We start from the raw sequence: 27,171 nt of genomic DNA, 5'->3' as shown, positions 1-27,171 counted from the left end.
GAGAAAACAAGTGTTCTTTTAAAAAAAAAAGTGATAAAGTGAGAAATGTTTCTTTGAAACAGGCCAGGAATTTAGAACTGGCCTGAACAAAAATTTGAGATTCTAAAAAGGTCGATTGGAGATCACAGAATTTTAGAAAAGTTAATGGAAAGGTTTCAATATTTAATGCATTAATTAGGCAACAGAAGTCAAAATACCTAAAAATAGTTAGGTCTGTAAGAAGGTCTGTCTTTGCTTTACAAGATATATATATATATACACACATATACCGAAGAGTAAAATCAGGTGCAAACAAATAAAATCTGACACAACCTATTTTTAGAGAATCCAAGTATTTTTGTGGATTAAAAACTTCAAATGAACTTTCAAAAAATAACTAGCTCCACACTAAGAAGATTAATATATAAATATATTCTACAAACAAGTACTTCTGTAATCATAACTCCTAAGGTCCTTGCCACAGTTCAATTTTGTGTGAACATCTGAGATATTCAAGTCCAAAACTTGTACCATCAATAAGTAAATATTATCCCTTTTTGAAGTTTTTATTCTACTAAAACATGTCATTCCAAATCACTCAGTATTTTTAAAGGTCCAGAGTTAGAGATACAAGTTCAAAACATTAGAATTACATAACTGATCACAATGAAAGGTAATTAAAATAAATAGGGAGATCATAGAAAGGGTCTAGAACTTTGAGAGGTATTTCCACATCAGTGACTGTTAATACCATTTTACCACTTCCTGCCTTCATATGAATTTGACAATTGATTACGATGTCCTCACAGCCTTAGTTTATGGTTCCAACTACCTCAGGACTCTTAAGACTGACAATGGAAAGAAAAATGCAACTTATAGGAAACAAAACACAAAGGAAAAAAGACAAATCTCTACTTATTACAACTAGAAGAAATTGTAAATAATCTTAAAAAAACATAAAATTATCTATTAGTTCACACAGTGATAACAATAACAAACAATGAAAATCTTACTTTTGTAGTGCCATCTCATTTTTCTGGTAGAGTTCATTTAAAATCTCCACTTTCTGCCTTAGACTTTTGCATTCCTCTTCCAGTCCAACTTTAGAAGACTGTAGTGAATTGCAGTCACCTTCTAATTTCTTTATTTGGTCTGTAAAGGATAAAACAGCTTATCTCTATATGTGTACAAGGACTTAAGAACTTGTTTGAGGGAGTAGTGCCAAGAAAAGTAAGAAGCATGAAAGCAAGAAGCCATTCTTTATCTTTCCAATAAAATTTTAAGTCTTTCCAACATGGCAATTTCTTCTCAAAAAGAACCCACCTTTTAGATTACATTTTGTGGGCATCGAGGCTCTTAGCATAAGTTGTAAAAGTTTTAGATCCTCTTCAACTACTGATATTGTAGTTTGTGTCTAAAAATTGCAGAAAAGAGAGGTATTCTTAAAAGTGAGGCACAGGAAGAATTCACAGGCACTATGGGACTCTTACAAAGAACTATACCCGAGAGACATCCATCATCTGCTTAATTTGATCTTTGATCTTCTGGTTCCGATCACCTAAAAAACAAAAAGACTTTTGCTTTTTCTTTCCTTACTTTTAACTCTATATTCTCCTAACTTCCCCAAACTAAATAATGATTGTGTTCAAACACCAGAAGAAAAAAAAAATCAATTAAATAACTAAACTGATTAGACTAATGACTTTTAAGAGAATTGCAAGCTTAGATTTAAAAAAAAGAGAGAGAGAGGTGAATTTCAGGCTGGGGTTGTGGCTCAGTGGTAGAGTGCTCACCTAGCATGTGTGAGGCACTGAGTTTGATCCTCAGCATAAAAATAAATAAAAGTACTGTCTGTCTTAAAAACAAAACAAAAAAAGGTGAATTTCTAGTTTGCACAACTAAAATGTTATCTATGCTATTCTTGTAAGATAAAAGCTTTTCTTCTCTCTCAGATCTATCTTCACCTGGGCAAGTAAGTGTCTTATTTAGAAAGATTCAATCCTCTATTTTCTCCCTGAATCTACTACCAGGTGTGGTTTGAAATACTTGCTATGTAAGCAATATCCAACTTGGGAGAAAACATCTGGAAATATTTTCCTCATCAGTAAACACTGTTACACTCCCTCTCTCTAGCTTTCTGATAGTCTCTAGACTCTGTTCTCACAGCCTTAGTTTATGGTTCCAACTACCTCTGGACTCTTAAGACTGACTGTGGACCTTAAAACCACAGAGCCATAGAGATGATGAGTATCAAAATCAACTATCATTTGCATAAGAAATAAATTTCTCTTACTGTACAATGTTCAATACTCTAAGTATTGTACAGGATGTGACTATTGTAGCTGCAGTGTACTTACTAGTTTTCAATGGGATAGAAAAGGTCAGTGTTCTTCACATGCCTATTGCTACATTATACCCCAGCAACCCACCTCTGCCAATGCAACAGACATATCTATAGATCCAGTGATATGTGTCTACAACCCTGAAGCTTAATAAGAAAATCAGCTAGCTGAAAAGTGGCATCTGTATAAATACTTAATTAAAGACAGGAAAGCAAAAAAAGGATTCAACCTCCCTGAGACTGATCTTACCTGCTACCTCTCCGTTGGTTAATTCATCTGACTCATCTTCTCTATTTTGATCCTCAGATTCAGATTCACATTGTAACCGATTCAACTGTGTGATATAATTAGTCAAAGCCTAGAAAAGAAGCAAAAGGTTGGAAGACTCTCGATTTTAATTCAGAAGATTTCAGGAGAAATCATGAGATGAAACATGTATTTGGAGTATAAACTTACATTAATAGTATCATCTTTGTGATTAAGAAATACAAGTAAATCTTTCTGGGACTTCTCAAATGATTTGATGTGTTCACTGAGCTCAGTGTGTGATGTACACCAGTCTTTGACTTCCTGCTGCAACTGAAAAGTCAAAACACATGAATTCCTGTGGGTTAGGGAGGGGTTTCTGCACTGGATACATCAGGACTACAAGACTTAGACAAAGAAATAGAGAACCATACTCCTCGGTGGCCTGCCTCAATGGAGGGGGTTGAGACCTTGGTTAAGGAAGAGGGCAGAGTGGCCCCAACTCTCACAGCTGCAGTAAGAACATCAGAGTTCTCAGGAAGTTGACCCTGTTTATTGCATTCCCCAGAAAATTGCTGCCAATTCAAATAATTTACCTCCAGCAGGAATGGCTGGGCACATATGACTGTCTCCTAAATTTAGACTCCTTATCATGTAATCTTCCCTTGGCCAGTGAATCAGTAACTACTCAAAAGAGGATCATAAAATACTTAATTTTCTGGTTTAAAAAGTTTCTTTGAGGCTATGCAAGTTAATAACTGATTGACATTTGATAAGAAAAGCAATAATCCAAAAATCCAAAACAGATGGAGAACATATACATGCACTCAATTTAGGGAGCATGTTTAAACTTTTCATATCTAGAAAAGGTCCTACATGAATATTCCTTACCTCAGAAACAGATCCAAGAAAGATACAAGATAATGATATTCACTTCTCTAGTTTACATTATGTATGACATCAAATTTTCTTTACCTGCTCTTTCGTCGTCTTAAGTATGGTATTTTCTTTCTGAAGCTGACAGCATTCCAACTTCACCTTCTCTTCACGAAGCTTAGCTTCATTAAAGACAATTTGAAGCTAATGCAAAACACTAGAGTTAGTGAATTAATTCCAAAGAAAAAACAAAGTTATACTTTCCCAAACCAGACATCATATAGTTCTCATTTTTTGCACATTTTAGCACACTTCAAATTTTTGGTCCGCAACAAAACTAAGATATAGTATTAATATCCCATTTGCCAACTATCCCATTAGCAAGAGTTGGCAGCTTTACCTCTGAAAATTCAGAAGTATTCACTGAAATGACATCTTCAAGCTTCTCTATAGATTTCTTATTTTCAATTATCTGCCAGGTGAAAACAGAACACAAAATATGCATTAGGATTTCAGTAGAAATAGTGATATGTGTGTGTGTGTGTGTGTGTGTGCATGTGTGCGTGTGTGTACACACATATATATACTAAAAAAGATAAACACAACAAAATATTTGTCAAGCCATCCCATTACATTTCAGTAATGCAGGGGATCCAGCTTTGGACTAAGCAAAAAATCAAGAACTGAAAGAGATGAGGGAAAACGAAGTCATAAATATTTCATGGCATCCACAACCTTACTGTTTATGAGATAACCAGAAAAAAAGGTCAAAGTATAGAAAATCATAATGCAATAATAAAATGTTTTAAAGCATAGAAAATTAATTAATTACTGTTTTAAATAAATCAGTTCAAATTAGTAATTTTTTTTCTAGTGATAGAGAAAAAAATTTCCCAAGATCATTTTTAAAATTTTCTTATCTGAAGTAAAAAATGATAAAATTTAAGGAAGAATAGACTAATCTCACATACAGAAGAATTCTCAAAAATTTATAAAGATATTCGCTCCTTAAGGAAGTGGACATAACTCCCCAATCTTTGTTTGCAATGCCTGGGATTGAATCCTGGGCCTCATGCATTCTAGGCAAGTGCGCTACCATGAGCTGCATCCTGAGCTCGTAACTCTTCATACTTTAACTGTGGGCTGTGCATGGTAACTTCCAAAGAATATAATATGAAAAGGATTGGAAAGAATTTTTACAGTGACGAAATCTGATAAATACTACCTCAGCTAGGTGATCAAGCTTACTTGGGGGTAGGATATTTCAGAACACACTCTCTACTATCTTTTGCAACTTTTATGTAATTATAGAAACTTATAGAAATTGAAAATGAAATATGTAAGTAAAATTTTTTTAAGTACAGAAAATTGATTAATTCATTACTCTTTCAAGTAAAAAGTAAACAAATACTGTTCAATTGGACAATAGTTTTTTAGTTGATCTGCATGTTTCCAAGGGCAGAACAAAGCAATATGAAAATTATCCAAGGTTGAGAATAAAAATATTTCCTAGGCCCATAAAAATAATTTGTTGTATCAGTACTTAAAAGTTCCACAAAATGGGCACAGATGTGGGTTCAACTTCCTTGACTCCTAATCTTACTTTAGTCAACAGCTGGACTAAGTTCAACTTAACCAATTTTACAAAATATTTCAAAAGCCAAATTAAAGCAACACTTAGCAGCAAAACTCTTACCAAGTCGTGATTCTTAGCATTCTGTTCTCTTTCAGATTCTAACATAACATGAAGACTTTTAGCTCTCTCATCCAGAAATTCTTTAGCTTTTTCAAGAAGCTTTATTTTATCCTGGGAAAAAAGGTGTCAAGATTACTCACTCATTACATTTACTTTTGAGTTTAGAATGTAATTCCCCCCAAAGAAGGGATTTTTACCTTATATTTAGTTGCTTCATCAGAAAGAATCATATTTTGTTTCATGGTTTCTTGGATCTGTTTCTCTGATTCCTTTATCTATGTAAATAAAGCATTCAGAATTAAGATACACAAATTATAGTGCTACTATACAAGTTACTTCCAGACAAGTGACCCTTTCCAGAAGAAAGCAGTACTTAATACATATGACTGCTTAGAATTTGGATGATTTGTAGGAAATAATGAAATAAAAACTTTAAAATATGATTTTTAAATTAAAACAGGTAGAAATGATTCAAGCTAGAACCAAGGGAGAAAGAAACAAAAAAATAATTATACCTTCTGTTCATACTTTGAAAATTTCTGTATGAGTTCTTCATCTTCTTTCATGAAATTGATTATCTTTTGGGCAATTTGCTGTTCAGTGACTAAAAGGGGGAAATACACAAGATTATTACAATCACTAAATGAAATCCAATTACTCAATCTACTAAAAGTAAAGACATGTTATATGGTACTATGAGGAAATACTTCTTAGCATAACTAGTATGCTTTTAAAAAGCAATCTATGCTTATTAGCAATAAGAGTATAAAATTATTAAAATTTAAGAAAAATATAAGAACAATGATATTTTGCTGGGTGTGGTGGTGCACACCTGTAATCCCAGTGGCTCAGGAGGCTGAGCTAGAAGGATCCCAAGTTCAAAGCCAGCCTCAGCAAGAGCGAGACACTAAGCAACTAAGTGAGACTTGGTCTCTAAATATAGGGGGTTTGGGATGTGGCTCAGTAGAGTGCCCCAGAGTTCAATTCCAGGTACCCTTCCCATCCAAAATGATATTTCAATTTAAGCTTATTTCACAGATGGGAAATACAGTAAAGTGTTGTAGCCTGATATTCCTCCCTTCTCAAAACACTTTCTTTTCAGAAAATGGAATCATTTAATTCTTTGCAAAGAAAAACAGAAATGAAAGCATACTGATTCACATTACCATTCTTTAAATTATCTACTCAATTACTTAATGCATGATTAAATCATTAGCATAGAAATACTCTTCAAATGTAATACATCTGCATTACATCAATATTCAAAGTTAATCTGCCCCAAATTAAAACTTATCATCTCCCTATCCACAATTTGTTCCTCCTCTTTATCTCCTATCTCAGAGTTGGAACCAGCATCATCTACTCAGTTATCCATGCTAGCAACCTAGGAATAGTAAAATTTTCAGGAGGTAAAAAAAAGTAATAGACATTAAAAGTCACTGTATCTACTTCTAACATACATAAAACACACATCAAACACCAATACAATACAAGTTTAAGAAACCTAAAAATTTACCTTGATATACTCTATCTTTTACCTAGAAGAGAGAAAAAAGATTAAATTTGATGTCAAACATCTGCTCAATAGAAACAGCATTCCTAAAACAACAGTCAGAATCATAACCAAGTGAGAATTTAATAACATTCTGGTTCAGAATAATAAATTTATAGGATTAAAAATAAGTAAAGGTTAACAAGCATTTTAAATTTAATTGGTAGTTATATTTCATAAATAGGCTCTGACATAAACACACTAAGATATGTACCTTATTTCACAGTAAAGATGTGTGTGTGTATGTGTGTGTGTGTGTGTGTACTCAAAATCATTTACTTGAGAATTCTAAATTACCAGGATAAAGTCTAGAAACAATCAAAAGGAATCTGAGGAAACGATATTAAGGCATAATCTTTGTACTAAGATATGCCTCTTTCACTCACCAGAAAACATCTTAGAACTCCAATTTAAATTTGCCTATTGGCTGAATTTAGAAACTAATAGGCTACATCATCTTATTTCTACAAACCACTAAATATATAGCAAGAAATCTGAAAGGGAAGACTGCTAGAAGAAAATGCACAAGCAACAAGAGAAATGACAATTAACATATTCGGGAAAGGACAAAAACAATCATTTCCTAAAGACAGCAATAAACTGCCTCATAATAAAACCTAAGCAGAATTTTTTTAAAAAACATCACTAAATTTCTTTGTAACTTAGCATATACTTGTCCTTTCAAATGTTATAAATGGTGATGGAATACTCAGATGTGTCCATGGATCATCCATGGGATCTTCATAATAGGAAATTGCATTCAGAAAACTCCAACACAGAAAGAAATGGCATTTCTTTAATGTCATAGCCTTGCTAACCTTTTACTCAAAATGACAACAGAAGAAAATGGGAAGTAGCATAAAAGCAGTCATCTAAGGAAGAGACTAAAGCTCCAAAGTCAAATGCTGAAACTGAGGAGCAACAGCTAGGAACCAGATCCCACATAACCTAGTGAAAAGAGAAACAGGTATTGTTTCTTTCTTGAAATGAAAGAAACAAGAGAGAAATATAAAGTGTTTTCATGTTTTTCCCTTCTCTTTATCCTTCTATTTCCTTTTTCCTTTTAGCTGAGAAAAAGTTCAATGAGACTGAACTGTGAAAATTCCTCACAGGAATTCAGGCAAATGATTCTTCTATTTAAGAAGGGAATGCTTTTTAAGAGATTTTACACTCAATTGTACAAGGAGAGGAAACTTTTAAGAAATCAGAAAAAGAACACTCAGATTTGAAAAGATTTGTATCCAATGCTTTTGGCCTCTTTAACTGTTAGGCTTTTCATATGCAAAGTCCATTTACCTAAAATAATTTTCTTCCAATTATGTTAAATAACTATGAAACAGAATGACCTACAGTACAAACATATGTATGTATAAGCTTATATATATACGCTTATACATATATGTACACACATACACAGAGATAGACTAATTCTGCTCAGAAAAAAAAGACTTAATGAACAAAACATTTAATGGATTTTTGGACAACACATAATCTATACTTCCAAATAAAAAGGTATTTTCTGAACATATGATCAAATCATAAAATCTGGGAAAAATATATATAAAAGACTGGAAAAATTATCTTATCTCCTTTTTCTCATATTACTGTATTTCTTTGTAGCATTTCCCCCTGTTTATAAGTGTTTATATTAACATACAGTTCATCAACATTTAAATCTTAGTTTCTTCTTTTTTTTCCACTTCACATTTAATTGTGAGCATTTTCTGTACCTCAAAGCTTTGAAATAGATAAATCTGCCTACTATTCCATTAAGCGAACATACAATATCCCCTAAATGAATTATGTTGTGCTAAGTCTTCAATCTAATACACTGTTCCACTGAAAAACATTACCAAAATCTTCAAAGCATAGTTATTTCTTTAATATAGATTACTAGACATATATGCTACATAAAAGGATATTTATCTAACCTATCCCATTTTTTATCCCACTTTTAAGACTTCTGATACGTATGAAACTACTGGTCAGGATGGCTGTAAGAATTACCAGTTCTACCAACTGCACCCACACTAAATTATTTTATAAGGTTAGTTTGACTTAAACCACTAATTTGTGTTTTAGCAACTGAAAAGGAAAAAAAGTGGGGGGGCAGTGACTATATAAAATAATCCTTGTGCTTATGTGCTAAGGTATAAGTAAGTTAATTTACTCACAACAAGAACAGTTCTCCAAAAGAAAATGACAAAGGATACCAATCCAAAGAAAACAGTGAAAACTACAGGCTCCCATGGTAGTCCATAAAAATCAGGCCCAGGTTGATACTCATCAGGCAATGTAGTAAACAGCTGAAACAGACAAATTAGAAGAAATGGGAAACCTTAAATTTATAACAAAACAGTAACAAAAAATCATGGCAATTCTAAACTAACCTCCTCGTCAGAAATCCACCTCCTCAATATTTTCCAATAGTTTCTTCAAGAGAAAGGATACTGACAGTCTCATGTTTTTTGTTCACTTGCAGTGTTTTCAAGTATAATGAATCTAAATACTTTTTTAAAAAATTTATTTATGTATCTCTTTAGTTTCAGGTGGACACATTATTTTGTTTTTATATGGTGCTAAGGATCGAACCCCTAACCATCTAACCATCTAACCCTAACCATCTAACCCTAACCCTAACCCTGTGCCTCATGCATGCTAGGCAAGCGCTCTACCACTGAACCACAACTCCAGCCTGAATCTAAATACTTTAAATTGAGCATACTTTAAATTTTCCAGTTTGTAACAGGCCCTATATCATCACATTGTCTAACACCTGGCTAGAATCCCTCTGGATCATTCTTTTCTCTTAGATAACCTGGTTTTTATAATTTAAAAAATTCATTTAAGACAAAAACTTAAATATATGAAAGAACTAATTAATTTTATGGCAACAAATAAAAACAATGAAACAATAAAAAGATTTCAAGCCCCTTTGGGTATCATTTGATAAGCTAGAAGAATACCTTACTATTCTGAAAAGTGTTTAAATAAAGAAAAGGAATCAAATATTTATCTCCTGCCTTAACTATACAAACCAAATATCTGTGTAAAGAATAATCAATCATAGCCAGGCGCCGTGGCACACACTTGTAATCCCAGTAGCTAGGGAGGCTGAGGAGGGAGGATAGCAAGTTCAAAGTCAGCCTCAGCAAAAGGGAATTGCTAAGCAACTCAGTGAAACACTGTATATAAATAAAATACAAAATAGGGCTGGGGATATGGCTCACTAGCCAAATGCCCCTGAGTTTAATTCCCAATACCCCCCCCCCCAGAAAAAAAAGAATAATCAAATTTTTATTTGTGTAGGCATCCCATCCTTTAAATGAAGAAAGAAAAATCCAGCAACTCAGACCATTGCTATTTTGCAACCTATAATATATTAGCAAATCTCACCAACATCACTGTTGACTAGTAGTCAACATCAAAGGAGAGGATATGCATATGTCAATGCAATATTTCCTATTAAGTTTTCATAAGAAAAAGAATTGAACCTAAACCTGACTATGAATTTCCAAGAAATATAAAGCAACAGAGAGAAGCTGAGGTTGTTAGCTCAGCACTTGCCTAGAATGCATGGAGCCCGAGGTTCAATCCCAGCACCACCAAAAAAAAAAAAAAAAAAAAAAAAAAAAAAAAAAGGAATAGAGAAAACAGGTTAAATTGTTGTACCAGGGGGATGTCATTTATTCACCAAAACTACAATATATCCTAGAAGTCCCACAAACATATTTTTTTTCAATTATTGCAAAAAGTTACAACAAAAGGAGAAATCAATTAACTTATATGAGACTTGTTCTCCCACTGAAAGCAACCAGAAAGTTGGAATATATATATTTTTGGTACCAGGGATTGAACTCAGGAGCACTTGATCACTGAGCCACATCCCCAGTCTCAGCCCCATTTTGTATTTTATTTAGAGACAGGGTCTCACTGAGTTACTTAGAACCTCACTTTTGCTAAGGCTGGCTTTGAACTCATGATTCTCTCTCAGCTTCCCGAGCCACTAGGATATTAAGGCATGTGCCACCATGCACAGTCAAAATATATTTTTAAAGAGCTATTTTTCAGATAGAAAGCCACAAGGGACATGCAACTGTCACCCCTAAGAGAAGGAGAACAAATAGGTGAGCATTCTACCTTGAGGCACCCTCTAGACCTCAGTTTGGGAAGGGGAACCCAAATGGGGCCTAACAGTCTCACTGAGGAGAAAGAGACCAGAGTTCCAGGAGATTAAGCAGCCAAAACATGTAGAGAAAACTACCAGAAAGATGGGAGCCACAAAGAAAAAGAGTTCCAGAAATCTGCATGGAGGTGGTCTTCAGGTTGGGGCTACATTCTAAGCAGTACCTGCGAGGGCCAAGAACAACTATAAGCTAACCAATCCCACAGTTGGCACTGAGCTGGGAGAAGTCTGGATTCCAGCTAACCAGAGAGAGTTGACATACAAAAACAGTATGGTCAACAAGCTCATGAAGAAGTATTTGATCCAGGCATGATAGCACATGTCTGTAATCCCAGCAGCTCAGAAGGTTGAGGTAGGAGGATCCCAAGTTTGAGGCTGGCAAGTTAGTTTGAGCCTAAGCAAGTTAGTAAGACCCTATCTCAAAAAAAAAAGTTCACTCAATATCATTAGTTATCAGGAAATAAACTCACAAAGACATACCCACTAGAATGGCCCAAGTGATAGTGAAGATGAAGTCAAGTGGAAGTCTCCTAAATTGCTGGTGGAAGTATAAAATGATTGTGGTCATTTATTAGCATGGCTTGACAGTATTACATAAGATAAAAACATACATTAAACATAGGAGGCAATTGCACTCCTAGATATGAGTCAACTTATAGGGGCATATATATGAAATAGTACTGTAGGAAAAATGAATCTATAGTTTTAAAAAAAAAGTTATCAGTGGTTGCCTGGAACAGGTGGTGAAGGAACTCACTGGGAAGGATCCCAAGGAAACCCCTTTTCTAGTGAAAAAACTGTTCTATATCTTGATTATGGTAGTTTTTACATGGGTATCTACATTTGTTAAAACTCAGAGTGTGATTGCTTTGGCAGCACATATACTAAAATTGGGACAATACAGAAAAAATTAGCATGGTCCCTGAGCAAGGATGACACCCACATTTGTGAAGCATTCCTTAGTTTTGTGGAAACAACCCTTCAACAGATGAATGGATAAAGAAACTGTGGTACATATACAAAATGAAATGTTACTTATAGCATTAAAAGAGAAAAAAATTATGGCATCTGCGGGTGAATGGGAATATCAGGCTAAGGGAAGTAAGCCAATCCCAAAAACCAAAAGCTGTATGTTCTCTCTGAAAGTGGATGCTGACCCATAATGTGGGTGAGGTGGGTGGCAAGGGGCATGGAAAGAATGGAGGAACTGTGATTGGGCAAAGGGGAGGTAGGACAGGCGAGAGGGCATAGGGATAGGAAAGATGGTGGAATGAGATGAACCTCATTACCCGAGGTACATGTAAGACTACTACACGTGTTGTGTACAACTAGGAAAAGTTTTGTTCCATTTATGTAAAATGAATCAAAATGCATTCTGCTATCATGTATAACCAATTAGAACAAATTAAAAAAAAACTCACTGATATTGGCTATCAAGGAATTACTGTTAAGTTGGGTGATGGCCCATGGGTTCATTATACTCTTCTCTATGCTTTTCTTTAAAGCTTTTCTAATTAAATTTATTTTTTAATTAGTACATAGAAATAAACATAATTATTGAAATAGGTAACATGACATTTTGATGCATGTATACACTATGTAACGTTTAAATCAGGTTAAATATATCTACCTCCTCAAGCATCATTTATGGTAAAACTTTCACAATCTTTTCTTCTAGTATTCTGAAATGTATAGTATGTTATGATTACCTATAGTCCCCTACTATTCTCTCTGCTCTTATTTGAAAGTTTCCATGATAAAAATACTAAAAATAATTTTTAAATTAAGATATAATTTCAAATATTTAAAGGATTTCTATGTAGAAAAGAATTCAATTTTATAGAGGAAATCATGTGGAGGAAAATTTGGAGTCAATACAAGGATGAACTAGACAACAGAAGAACATATAGCCTTGTAAGAGAGTGACTCCTGCTAGGAAATACTGGTGTACAGGCCTCATAACTACTCGTCAGGGCCACAGTAAAGAAAATTACAGCAATGAGTGAGAAACTAGACTAACAGCCTTCCAAGGTTTCTTCTAACACTAAGATTCTACTAAGATTCCATTGATCAATGAATCTGATTGGTGCACATCTCCCAAACACATCAGAGCCTATTACTCTCCAGTCCTATCAGATATCATACTACTTGTTTAAGATTTTACATTCACTTGTTCATAATTTTTGCATATATTTGTTAAGTCCTTTTCTTAAGGCTTTCAAAAATCACAATCATGCCTTACACCTGTTAGACTCTTTTAGTCCTCGCACAATGTCCTGTACATACTGGGCCATCAAAATGCCTTTTTGAAGGCTCCTTTCAAATCAGTCTCATAACATTGTGCCTCTTCTTTGCCACTCACGTCAATGTCTTACCTATCACCGCAAAATCACTGACCATACCTGCACCACATTCATGTACCCCGACCTAGACCTAGAGAAGGGCTCTGTGCATACCTAAAAATATGAATAAAGAAATCCTTCCCATATCATGAGGCTGTAAACTTTCCAAGTGATGTTGATTCATTCTGATAATCAAATTATGACTGTGGAAGACTGGGCTTTAATCACTGGAAATATCATTATTCTAACTGCCTGGCTTGTACATACTCCTTACCCAGGTGGCTGCCACCACCATGAACAAACATGGAGCCAACTGAAAACTGATTCATTTCTCCCCATCACATCTTTTCCACCCTGGTGGTCTCTCCTCCCCAGGTATTCATTGTCTTTATACCACCTCTGACTGCCTACATGAGAATTAGGGGGTGCGTGGGGGTAAAACCCTACAAAATGCCAGACATCTCACCAGACACTTTACCTTGTCAAATCATTTAATTCTTATGATTGGAGTAAGCATTATCTACATTTTTCAGATGGGGAATCTGATATTCAAAAGTTTAGTTATTTGCCCAAACTTCTAAATGATAACCTTGGGATTTGAAACCAGATCTACCTGGCTTCAAAATCTATACATTTTACAAGGAAAACAACAACATCACTTTTCTTAAACAAGTCTTGAAATAATACAACTTACAGGAAACAACTTCAGTTGAGAAGGATTACTGTCACAAAGGCCCTAGGACCATCTTATCCTCCAAGCTCTAAAAGCTTTCTCATTCCTATAATTAAACTCTAAAAGTTCAACATCAACAAATACTATGACGGGGAGGTAAGTCCTAAAATGCTTAGATAAGCTTCTAGACAGATTAAATGTCTTGTTTGGATCATGATTTTCTTTAGAAAGGTCAGCCTTAAGTGACTCTTTCTAAGAAACAGATCTAACCTAATTCCTTTCATTCTTAAAACTTTCTAAGGATCCCCACTATTAATGGTCTAATGCTACTTTGGCCCATGACTTCCTTTAAGATTTGCTGGCCTCTCCAACAGACCATCCCCCTCCAACTTCACACGTTATACAACACCAACTATTTACATTCTCCTGGCCTCCCCAAATATCCTTTTCTTCATGTTTCCATTTCTCTGAACACATTTCTTCTGACTGCCAGCTTCCCCCACCATCCTCCACCCCAGCCTGTCTAATCAACAACAAACCACATGTCACACTCCTGTTTGCCCTTTGCCTGTGCTTCAAACACATCTCAACTACTTTCTGACCTTATTGATCACCCTTCCAACCATAATAAATGCATTTATGGACAATAATGTTCTACCATCAAATAAATACCTCTCTTTCTGCCATTATCTTACTGTGTTTCAAGTGAATGCTATTATCTCCCTGCCAGAATGAAAGGTTCTGAGGAGAAGAACCAAGTTTTTACAGGTGAACAAATGTCCAGCCTTGGTAGACAGCAAATCTTCCTCATATGCTAAACTAAGTAGCCATTAAGCCACACCCCTATGGCTTTTGTTTTAGGAGCTATCTACTCAAAGGGTCAGGAGTCATTTTCATAAAGACATTTTAAGTTCTTCACTTCATGACCAGAAGCCACTTAAAAACTAATAAATAATCAACATTCTAGTTGAAGAAACTATGTCAAACTTACCATCTTAGTGAAATAAAGCAAGTATGAATATAACAAGGAAAGCACGTTGTCCAAAAGGGTGGCATCTGCTGGCTCTTCCAACTTTATGTCCTTTAGTTGTTTTTCTGTATCAGCATCATCAACAGGAGTACCTTCTGTTATAAGTAGCTCTAAAATTGAAAGGGGAAATGGCTATTTTATTTTATGCTATAGAATAAGAATTGTCTCTCTTCAGTTTCAATATTCATCAGTGTTTCACTAAATATATGAATCACAGTGCCTGGAATATGTGGCTCTCCTAAAGACAATTAACACAGAGAAGAAAACTTCAAAATCCTAATTAGAGCTGTCAGACCCTTCAATTATAAAATGAACAATCTCCAGTCTACTCTCCACTACTTCCATGGCCATACAACTGCTATCAGAACAATATTTACTAAAGGAAAATTTTTAAAACCAGAGATATATAGACAGGGTGACATTCAACAAACATGGATTTAGTGCTGGTGAAACTTTGTGTTAAAAATTTTAGGAAAGCTGAAAGAGAGGGAGTCTTGGTTTGCAGATTTACAGGTGGAATGAGCCAAGGCTTAACACAGCATCTGGCACCTGGCAGAGATACTCAACAACTATTTATTGAGTGGACAGATGACAGCTATTTAAAAAGAAAACAGTAATATCAAGAGAGACTAAAGGATATTGGGTACAGACCTGCATTGAGGCTCTGTGAATGAGGTAGAATTCCAATTAGACCTGAGAGCTTGTAGGGGTGGAATTTCAGTATGAGTTACATGAGCCTGGGGTACGTTTGATTAAACAGCTAGGAGTCCAACGTGCAGTTATTAAGAAGTTGGACCAGTTGGGCTGGGGATGTGGCTCAAGCGGTAGTGCGCTCGTCTGGCTGTGCGGCCAGGGTTCGATCTTCAGCACCACATAAAAAAAAAAAAGATGTTGTGTCCGCAGATAACTAAAAAATAAATATTAAAACACTCTCTCTCTCTCTTTCTCTCTCTCTCTCTCTCTCTCTCTCTCTCTCTCTCTCTCTCCCTCCCTCTCTCTAAAAAAAAGGAAGTTGGACCAGTTGCCTCTAAGGTCTTTCTCAACCCTGAGATTCCATTCACTACTATTTTTTTAAGCTTTTGCCTAATTTTTAAATTTTTTTTTTTTTAGTTTTTGATGGACCTTTATTTTATTTAATTGTATGCAGCGCTGAGAATCAAACCCAGTGCCTCACATGTTAGACAAGCACTCTACCACTGAGCTACAACCCCAGGCCCTCCAATCACTATTGGTCTATGAATTTGACTGCTGGTGAAGTCTGCCCATTGGCTCAGCATCTCAGCACTTGAGACACATTAAATGACATTTGGGAAGATTTTACATATAAAGGTGATTGACATCATTTTGTGGTGGAACCTAAAAGGCCAGGGAAATAATTCATGCTTAATTTTGTAAGCCAAGTTTTCCCTAATCTTGAAAGTTTTGGAGCATGAAAATAACAAATCTTAATGGTGCGTGATTCATTTTCAGAACCTTATGGAGTTAAAAACAGTTCAGAAGTCAGTAGTGTTCATATATGAATGAAATGTCTTCTGGAAAATGGAAGAACTGATATGTTATTCCTTCTCAAATTAACTGAATCCCCCCTGCCATGAGTTCTCCTACACTCTGTGTGTGCAGATGGGGGCGGGGTCAGGATCAGTGCTGCTAAGTCCTGCACTGGTGCAGGATAATACTATAGCTATGCTTACAGACCAGAACCTTTAAAAACACAAAATACAGTAATTATGGCTTCATAGCACCATACTGGATGGATAAAATAAAACAATTAGTCATAATGTAATTTACTGATAAAATGAGAGTGAGCAACACAAAAGTAGAATGCTATTGATGCCATTATTGGGGATTTTTTTGAAAAATTGTTTCTCATCTCCCACTGGATACTGTGCACTATGATGAAGTATTCATAAGTGTCAGTCTAAAATGGATTGCAGTTCTGTACTGCTTCCTGTAAGTATATAGTATAAAGATCTGGACGATTGACTGCATTTGAAAAAGTTTAATTACCATGTCCAGGAAGCAAGTCAAAACAGGACTTGAGGTATAGTACATTCCATTTAGAAGAAAAGGGAAAAAACACAGAATTTAAGAGACTATGAACAGTGATTCTCAAGCTAACTTGTACCAGGCCAGACTTTCCTGGAAGGCCTGCTAAACACAGATTGTGGGTCCCACCCCCAGAGTTTCTGGTGCTGTTGGTCTGGTTGAAAAATACAGTTTTAGAGCATAAGGCCTTTGAAGAATAATATTTTAGTTGTAAATGGTTTACACAAGCTAGTCATAGCTAAACATTTGCTTTTAGGTGAGTTACAGTCTCTGGCCTATTTTTGATTTCTAGTCATCTTTATTCTTGATTTTCTCTCACTTAAGAGATTTTGTTTTTTGAACTCACATGTACCTATATTACTCTCTGCTCTATTTTGTACCTTTGGCAACAAATATCCTTGAAAGCCTTCATTATGATAATACCTCTACTTTGTAGAGAAAAATTGGCAAGCTTTACCTGGGTCTACTTTCTCAGTATTTGGGATCTGAGACACTTCTAAGACACCCATGTCCTCAGTCACAGGTTGACTCAAGAGGCTGGGCTCTTCAGGATGGTTCATATTTAAATGATGACTCAGGAGGCGAGGCTCTTCATGAAGATTTCTATTAAGATGATTTGTGTTCTCTTTAGGAAAATCATCTTCATGGGGTGGCTGCATCTCTACAGGGGAGAAGAATGCATTGAGCCAGCTGGATGACACTATCTACCCCCACTTAAGCCCAATGATCAGCACTCCCCCTCAGCACACAGCTCCAGATACCTCAACACTGCCCTCCTTGTCCTGGCATGCGCCCATGAGAACAACTGGGCAAGGATACGGGAGGGTTCATTGTTTTCATCCCATTTAAAGGATGACTGAACTATACAGTCAAAATTATAAAGAAGCCTTTAATCCAAAGTATTTCATAAACAAATACATTTATGATAGAGGCTTCAATAACTTTACTTCCCTTGGCAAACCAACATACACCCACATGAATAAATGTGCAGAAGAGAATTCTGGTCCAGAACAAAAATGTGAAATGTCTATTCTGCTCAGAAATAACAGGAACTCTTTCATCTACAAGTGTGCTGGTCTCACCGAGCCAGTATAGAGAAGGGAATTCCGTAAGTCTAGCTTGCTAATGTGACTTTCAAATATGTTCCAAGTAACCTAGGAGCCAAATGGTGAACCTATCTCCTTCCTGAGCTCAGGACATAGACCAATAGGATACAGAGCAAAGATTATCTCTTTACAGCTTCATATTCTACCCTGAACATTCACTTGTACTTTGCATTCTTATCCAAAATATATCTGCTTTGATTAAATGTACAACTGTTTTCTTCCCCAAATTATCAGGTAAAATTAGCATTCTTGCGATGTAAATTTTCCAATGGCTTTATGTCCTTCTGGAATTCTTATCATATACTCTCAGTTGAAATATTTCATTTTGAAAAACAATGGATAGAGATGATCAAATATGAAACCAGGAAACAGAAAGCTTTTATCAGGATATTGGCTCATTGTCAGTTTGACGAATATTTAATTGAAAGGCTTCTATGTGTCAAGCACTACATTATAAGGCTTGTCATCCTGGTTCCATCCTTGATTAATATGAATGCAAGGACCTTAGAACCCAGAGGAGTAAAACCAGAATAAGTGACCTCTCCCCCAAGAGACTGGAAATAGCATGGTATCCACAAAAGATAAATGCTGGGGAGGGGAATTCAGGCAAGCTATCCATTAAAAGTTATTCTAGGGCTAGGCTTCAGTGACAGAGCACTTGCCTAGTGCAGGTGAGGCACTGGGTTCGATCCTCAGCACCACATAAAAAGAGATTAAATTCTAAAATAAAAAAAGTTATGCTAGTAACTCCACACCCACATGATCTAGTACAGATATTTTATGATTAAGAAATTATGTTTAATAAAGCCCTTTTATAATTTTAACATAAAATCTGTACTGTTAACAGGTCTACTTTTGTGCATTAGTTTCTCATTTATATCTTTCTCTTTAACTTTTTATAAAATTTCTCTTTGAACATGCTAACCAATCCCAACTGTCCTAAAGGAGAAAAGAATAAGCAATGTCCTTTCATGCTCTAGCCCAAAAGAATAAATAAAGGAATATATGGGGCTCCTGAGTCAGCCTTCTTTCTCCTTTAGGCACATGGAAACTGAACAGAACTTTACAATAATACACAAAAACACCTGGATGGAACAACTCCTTTTCTCCAGCTCAAGCCGCAAGCAGGTATTTACCTTCAGCTTTAGTCCAGATTTCCTGTAGAGGAGGCACTGTTATCAATGGAGCAGTCTCCTCCACTGTGGAGTGCTTGTACCTCACAAAATAGATCAAGTATTGGATATCATCAAGCACTGCAGCCTCTTCAAATATGTTACTTTCCTTTATTCCTATGTCTCTAATATCATTCACACGATTATCAAGCATTTGCTCTGCTACGCTCAAAATGTGTGACTCAGAGGCACGGAAGACCTTATCTAGAACTTTTTCCACGTTATAGGGCAGGCTCTCCTGCTGTGCCGACTTCAGCTTTAATGACATTTCCTGCAACATTTCTTCCAGTTCTTGGACATCAAAGTACTTCAGGAAGCGTTGCAAGGACTTTTGTTCTGTAAAGAAGCTGCGGATTATGGGCAAGTCTTCCTCCTGATCGCTAAGCTCTGGCTTTAGGGCTATATGTGGACTCTGTGGGAGTATATCATCTTCAAGATCTGCATAAGCAGGACCCTGGCTTTCTGCATCCGTGATATGCCCTATGTCCTCAAGGTCCTCTTTTGAGATTTCTTTTCCAGTAGCCTTTTCTGTAGACCCTGAAGTGTTCAGATGTTCCTTAGGGTTGTCTTTTTCAAGATCATCAGAATTTTTATCCTGAAATACTTCACTTATCCCTGAAGTCTGAGTGTTTTCCTCATCACTTCCGTCAAAGAGTCCCTGGGCTTCCTCATCTGCCAGAGGACATTCCTCCTTTCCCATTTCCATATCACCTCGTTCCTTGTCCATCATGTCTACCCTTTTGGCTGTGGTTTCACTTTTCTTAAAAATCTCCCAATTTATACTCATTTCTTGTTTGTTTTCTTTGGTTTCTAGATCAGGATTGATAGTCTCTAAAACTGCTTTCTCAAGAACGTGCTGGTTAACATTCTGAATCCCAGAATGTTTTTCTTTTGACTGTTTTGCACTTACAGCATTTTCATCCTCCAGTAGCTCTTCAGGGGGATAATAATCCTCCTCTACTGATGCTGGCCTTTCGGTATGGAGACCTGGTACTTCTACCTCGTCAGTTTGCTCTGTTTTTTTAATTTCCTGTGTCCCCTGTGTTGCCTTATGCTGAATCAATTCTTCAGCCAAGGACTGCTCTTTACCCTTGTCCTTGGAAAGCCCTATCTTCTCATTTACATGACTAACTGTAACAATCACATCTCTTTCTTGTTGCCAAGAAAAATTTTTTCTGGGACTGTGGACCTCTTCTTCCGGTTCTCTTAACAAACCAATTCCATCTGGAGAGGAGAATCCAGATTGATTTTCAGTTTTCAGAACTAGTCCCTCTTTAATTTCCTGAGGTTGATGCTCCACTGAGTCTATGTGCAGGGTTGGTGTATTTACTGAACCTGGCTCCTCCATTCCATCTTTGGATGTATCATTTTGATTATCTCCCAGGAATGTTGCAATGCCCAAGGATTCTGGTGGTTTACTCTGTTCTTGGGTCATCAGACTCCCTACAGCTTTATGTAGAGATTTATTCTCTAAGCTATCTTCCAAAATCTTCTCTCCAGGTGAAGAGAGTTCTTCATTCACTTCTTTTGAGTCTTTTGAGATATGGATAACTGCTTCTTTTAGGTCATTCTCTTTGTTTTCAAAGGCTGATTTTAATGTGTCCTTGCCCTTTTCAACAGCTGGCAATGAGCTGAGCTTATTGCTTTGGGGAGAAGTATATGCAATTATCCCTTCTATCTTCTCATCCTCTGATTCTGAAACATCTTGCATCAGGTGCTTCTTAGGCTCCTGAACATCTGTCTCTTTTCCTTTAATATGAAGTTCGATGTCCACTTTTGGCTCTTCATCATTATCTGTCTTAGAGGTTTCCACAAAAAAACCATATTCTGCACTTTCAGGATAAATATAATCTGTTGCTGCTTGTGGTTTCTTCTGTTTTCTAGCTTCCTCATCTTCTTTTTCTTCTTCTGAATAAGAATTCCCCAAATCCATCATATCTGTTTTCTCGTCACCACCTGTGCCAATAAATAAAGTATCCTCCAAGGTTGTCAGTATATTTTTGTCATCATCCTTGATGCCTGGGGGCAGAGTTACCTCAACCTTATCTTCTTCATTTGAATTCTGCTCTTCACCTATTGAATATTTCTCCACTCCAAACTCTACTGGGAATTTCATGCCTTCTTCACTTATAAAGGTTAGTAATGGGAGCTCCCCAAAGCTTTCCTCATTCTCCTCTTCTTCCTTATCAAATGCATAATAATCAGCATCCAATTCCTCATCATCAAAATCTTCGTCTAATGAAGTCACCAGTCTGGTCGTCTCATAATCAGACACAAGTGCATCAGCAGTATAACCAAATTTGGTTTTCAAGTCTAATGTCATTTCTTTTTTCAAAAGTGTATAAGCATTAGTCTTCTGTTCATTTGAGACCTGAGAACTGTTGCTGGTTTTGTTGTTTTCACTTTCTGGCACTTTCAATTCATCTTGTAGTATTTCTTCAAAGGGTTCAAATGAAGTTTGTTCACCTTGAGCATTATCTGTTTGACTATCTGCATGAGGATGGTTCTTCTGAGCCAGAAATTGTTCCTCAAGATCCATAGTGTTTTCTGAGAATGCACTTTCAATTTGCTCTGAGTTTGCTACTACTGGTTTAGGTTCAGGTTCAACATCCTGGGAGACTTCAGGAAATTGTTCCACTTTTTCTATAGCTTTCTCAGAATCTTCATTTGCAGAATCATACAATTCCAAAAATCCTAGAAGTTCTTCTACACTATAATTATCAAAATCATCTCTTCCACCATCAAAACAGACAAAATCTGTCTCCTGTAAGGAAAAGGAAAACATTAGTGTGTCAATAACGAAGTGTCACAAAAGCAAACTCATCCATGCTCCCAAATTCAGGATTGGTTCTAAAGAATCTTTGGGGTCAACCAGATTACCCTCCTCCAACCCCCATTGGCTAACTCCTTCTATGGCTGAGTAAATCTGTCTTTTTCTAGACTACAGTGTTAGAAAGTCTATTCTTTCTTTTTTTTTTAACATGGGTCATATTCTTTAAAAAGCATAATGAGTAAAAATGGTGACAATTTGGTCTCCAACAGCCTGACTCTTGGGTCTCTCTCAATTTGCTCTGAGCATAAGTAGGGAAAGGCAAGGTATCACTTGTAGGATCCTCAAGCTCTAAAATCTACACCTATGTTTCAGGAATTTAATTCTTAATCATTTGCTCAGGAGAAGCTGGAAGATCCTGCAGCATTGAGAAAGATGAATCAGTTTTAAAGTATCTTACTGAGATACAAGTACATTTGATGGAATAAAGAATGATATTAAGGAGGCTCCTCACATTATTATTACCACAAGAACAAACTGAAAACAAGATTCAACAAGTTATACACCTTCCTCTTCATCAGGGTTTCACAGTCACTAAGACCTCTCTCAGGACTATCTATATATTTATTTAGTCTTCCTTCTTGCCACTAGTAAGCAAATTGACATATAAAAGGAGCCATAGTATGAATGGAAATTTTTTTAAAAATTTCCATCTCCTAATTAAATCTTCATAATATTCTGTGGGGGTTCTGGGGGTGGGGGAGGCAGTTCAATGTAGTAGGGATGAGTGATTTCCTCTCCCCATCACATGCATTTCTAAGCCATGAGGGATGCATGTAATGGGAAACATAATGAAAAGGCAGAGTTCAAAACAAATGAGTTCTCTGTAATCAGTGAACTGCTGTCACAGCTTAAATCCCAAGAACTAACTCTCTTTACCAACAATGAAGTCCAACAAGCAACAGAAGTGATTTTATGGCCCCTGAGATTATGAAGAAATTTTAGGAACAGCAACAACAAACAGGATGACTTTATCCATTCACCCCATCTAATCTAAGAACTATCCTAGCCTAGCAGCTTGCATATTCTACAGCCACTACAAAGAGCTGCCCAAAGATGTTTCAATGTTGGTGGGCATCAATTACTACACAATTTAAAACTCTAGAAAATAATCAGCTGAAGTGAGAATTCTAGAACACGAAATCCTTTCAGTCACAAAATCAATTTAAGTCAGAGCACAATACAGGAATGCTGTATAAAGGAAGCAGTTGGGGCCTTAAAAGATCTGAGACTGAACATCACCTGAAACACTCAGGTCCCCTTTTCCAAATCTATAACATGACTACGATCCCATATATGACTAAGAATAAGAAAACCTTTGTAAGTACGTATTTCTAGCCTAGTATAAAAGTTAGAGTTTATTAATTTAACCTAAATATACTTAAAATGTCTAATAACTATCCAATGAGTAGTTTTCAAGTTGGAATACCTCCTTTTGCCTGTAAAATGAAATTATTTACCTCTTAAATTTAATAGCCAAGTACAAATATATTACATTATTTATTTTTCACATATAAAACAGAAGAGAAAAGCCCTATAGTTGAGTAAACAGCCTTCTATAAGAATATCTGTTTCAATATATTAGAAAACTCTCAGATTATAATATAATCACCCTTGAATGCCTTTCAAACTTTTTTTTATAGGTAGTCTGATTTCAAATGAAAATCTGATACACAAATGTTATAAACACATTATAAAACTTTCAGAAGCAGTTAACTGAATATAATGGGTGGATTTATAAGCCAGTTTACAATTGAGAACAAAAAAGAAATCCATAACTTACATCTGTTGAAATTTGTAGCTCTTCTTTAGTATATTCACGAACTACTTTGATGAAATCTTTCGGAAAATAACCAAAAATATGGCCAACCTATAGTGCAAAGGAGACAAATATAAAATAAATTCTGTACAAGGAATATAAATAAGAGATTCTCAGAAGTGGCAGGAAATATACACATAATAGATAGGTATATGGTATAACCAAGAAAGAAAGTTGCTATAACAATTACACTGAGATTATTATTCCAAATACAGAACTGTTAAAACAGCATTTCCAACCACTGAAGTTTTCTTTTTTACATTTAGCTTAATTCTCAACACAGAGCATATAAAGTTAAGACTTCTGAAGTAAATAAAAGATTTGCATAGGAGATTATTGTATATTATATGGTTAAAACTATATAAATCAAAGCTGGTTATAAATGCAATTCCAAATAACCTCTAGCAAGAATTTACCTGTACATTTTGTAGCATTGCTCATAAACCAATATTTATGTCTTTCTTAACCAATACATAACAGTCATGAGAATTAATAAGTAAAAACAATACAAAATCTCTAAAATGTATTACCACTATAGCAAATGTATTGATAGTATATGCTTTCCTAGCTTTTTCCAAATCTACTTTTACAAGTACTTGGGGAGAAAATAAAATTACAATATAATGCATACTAAACCACATATCAAGCTTCAGTTTCACCCAAAATAAATCCTCTGCAGAAAAGAACCCCATTTATTTTCAGCACCAACAGCTAAATTATATGAAGTTACATAAAGTGTACAAAAGGTACATAAAGTTCCCCTTGAGAAAGACACTCTTATTACTAACTACTGACTAAAAGGAACAGAAGATTCTTGCCAATAATTAAAGGAAACTGATAGGCAAATCAAACGCCCAAAAAAGAAAATTAAAAAAAGGCATCTTATCACTAACTCTAAAATATCCCCATTCATGAATGTTCTTGTTATATCTAGAAACCATCTGAGAGCCAGTATTAGTGGTAGAATACTGCCATGAAGATTAGATAAGACGGAGCAATTAAAAGCTTCATCACTGGCAGATAAAGCCTGAGACTCTAAAAAATCAACAACATTGCAGAATGAAAACTAAAAACTCAAAAGGAGAATCATTTTGAAAACTAAAGAGTTTTTAATTTCCTAAGTATAACATTCATGACATGAGAGGCGAGTCTGAGGGGAAATACACTTTTCCCTTCTGATGAAAATTCTATTAAGGTTAAATTTGGAAAAGGAAAAAAAACAGAGATGTATGGAGAAAGGAAACACATTTATCTCTTCTTAATCTGTGTCAATTGAGACCATAGATTATATAAAGCTCCATAATTACACACTGGGTGGTATCCCATTTCTTGTGATATGAAAAAAAATGATGCAGAATCATGGAGGCTCATGACTGGAAATAATTTTTATACCTAATTTTGCTTCCATACATCATCCCTGCTGAGGTGCTGCTGATTTGATTTGTGGGTGGGGAGCAAAGAACTGCCAGAAGAGAACAAATTCTGCATAAGCTACTATCAGAACAAATGTACTTAAGTGCCACTGCCCTGAAAGGAAATATTCAAAAGGAAGATGGATTAGACAGGGGTCCTTTCCTAACTGAGTTTTTCACTTTATAGGGAGCTAAGATAAAACACAACCTGACTGAAGGCAAAGAAGACAAATGAATGCCACAGGAGCAATGCAAACAAAGTGCCACCCAAACACTCATCAGTCGGCAAAGATCCTTTCTGGTCAGGTGCTGAAAGCAGGGCTCCTCAGGAAGACAGGATGAGTGCTGCCACCCAGAATGGCAAGAGTCCTAGGGATGATCATAGTTAACAGGCTACAATGTGACAGGAGAAAATGTAAATCAAGCCCATTTATCCAAAAGTTCAAAGAAGGGGAGAAAGACGACTACTGTATGAAAAATGCCACTTGGGTACATGGAAAAACAGTTCCAAGTTTAAAGATTACGAATCCTATTTGGTATACTTGAAAGAAACAATAGATGGTTCTTTATATGGAGTACTGCAACTGGGACTCTGTCTAAATATAAAGTTTGTACCTAAAGGAAACAAGTTTCAAGATCATTCCCTAAGAATCAGAAATGGCAACAAAATGAAACTAGTTTTCCCATAGGGATTACTCTTATTTTCTGCTGTGTGGTATTTTATTTAGGGTGAGAACTTTCAGGGATGCAACCCGGAATGTCTCTAAACTGGAACATCCCTACAGTCATCAAAGACCCTTGCTACTATTTTAAGTAAACAATCCACATATCACATTTAAATGAAAAGGACAATACTCATAAGTCTCTCAATGAGGTCACTCCTTGTGAATCTCCCCATTTAAAATATCAAAGCATGATATAAACAATGTCATGTCTTTCATCAGAAGATCCATACAACTGGCTAGAAGTAGAACCCCTGGGGGAACCTTCAGGCATAGATTATAGGAAAAGCAGGAAATGGATGACCCAGAAGTTGCAAAAAAGGAAAAAAAAAAGCACATAATGAACATAATATTCTGCTTTTTTAGAGTAAAAACAGCACAAATGATTAGGTAAAATACACAAAAAATCAACTTTAAGTATGCATGCCTGAGTTACTATCTCAGACTTAATTTACAGGATTCACTCTAATGTCCTTGAATCCTTCCCTTTTGAAGCAGCAAAGCTAAGAATTGTCAGGTTTTCACCATGACAACCTTTATGATGTGTAGAGCCTTCTGGAACTTGATGTGAGGGGTAGCAACCACAACCAGTTCAGTTCTGTTTCAGAAAGTCTACTGACTTTCTATGCTGTGCCAGGCCTAAGGCATGTTAGGAGCACAGGGCCTGGCAGAGAGGTTAGGTTAACTCTACAAAGACCCCAAGAAATCAGTCATTTAAATCTACACTGCTGAAAAACCCATCAAAAGTAAGAATATAACACCTGTCAAACTTTTACTTACACTTCTGGCCCAAAGTTCTGGTGATACCTCTGCCAGTTTATAGTAGACATATACAGGGTCACCTTTTTTAAAATTCACAAAACGACAATCTGGGCCTCTGAAATCTTCAAGAGCGTCACCTCGGTACATTAACACTGTATATGAACATTGAAAAAAGAAAAACAAACATTAGAATTTGATTTTTCACAATCCACATTGACCCATCAGGAAATATGAATCCCACTATGAACAAAAATCAAGTTTTTCCAGTACTCTCTGGAATCACTTTTAATTCACCTGCTCAAAGTATCTAAAATTCTTCGAGATTTTATTGCTATAAAATACAATATTCCCTGCAATTAGACAAGGGAAAAGGAAGCTTC

General features: G+C 35.8%; 1 protein-coding gene and 1 non-coding gene across 2 annotated transcripts in view; one reads left to right on the top strand and one right to left on the bottom strand.

Moving 5' to 3' along the window:
* Positions 1-27,171, bottom strand: part of LOC143388428 (transport and Golgi organization protein 1 homolog) — a 74,482-nt gene that overhangs the window by 10,078 nt on the left and 37,233 nt on the right. The window contains exons 5-21 of the mRNA XM_077108233.1: positions 26,810-26,943; positions 23,860-23,946; positions 19,211-22,010; positions 17,426-17,629; positions 14,884-15,032; positions 8,866-8,997; positions 6,656-6,677; positions 5,655-5,743; positions 5,337-5,414; positions 5,140-5,250; positions 3,844-3,915; positions 3,543-3,647; positions 2,778-2,900; positions 2,571-2,679; positions 1,482-1,537; positions 1,303-1,393; positions 993-1,131 (exon numbers count right to left, since the gene is read on the bottom strand). Of these exons, the coding sequence (XP_076964348.1) occupies positions 993-1,131; positions 1,303-1,393; positions 1,482-1,537; positions 2,571-2,679; positions 2,778-2,900; positions 3,543-3,647; positions 3,844-3,915; positions 5,140-5,250; positions 5,337-5,414; positions 5,655-5,743; positions 6,656-6,677; positions 8,866-8,997; positions 14,884-15,032; positions 17,426-17,629; positions 19,211-22,010; positions 23,860-23,946; positions 26,810-26,943 (4,501 nt within the window). The remainder of the gene's footprint in view (positions 1-992; positions 1,132-1,302; positions 1,394-1,481; positions 1,538-2,570; positions 2,680-2,777; positions 2,901-3,542; positions 3,648-3,843; positions 3,916-5,139; positions 5,251-5,336; positions 5,415-5,654; positions 5,744-6,655; positions 6,678-8,865; positions 8,998-14,883; positions 15,033-17,425; positions 17,630-19,210; positions 22,011-23,859; positions 23,947-26,809; positions 26,944-27,171) is intronic.
* On the top strand, positions 11,738-11,844 carry LOC143640404 (U6 spliceosomal RNA). The gene has a single exon (XR_013154923.1). It is a non-coding gene; the product is annotated as a U6 spliceosomal RNA (small nuclear RNA).

Source organism: Callospermophilus lateralis, unplaced genomic scaffold (assembly GCF_048772815.1).
Source record: "Callospermophilus lateralis isolate mCalLat2 unplaced genomic scaffold, mCalLat2.hap1 Scaffold_227, whole genome shotgun sequence".
Lineage (NCBI taxonomy): Eukaryota > Metazoa > Chordata > Mammalia > Rodentia > Sciuridae > Callospermophilus > Callospermophilus lateralis.
The sequence above is the reverse complement of the archived record's forward strand: the minus strand, read 5'-3'. Positions and strand labels throughout refer to the sequence as shown.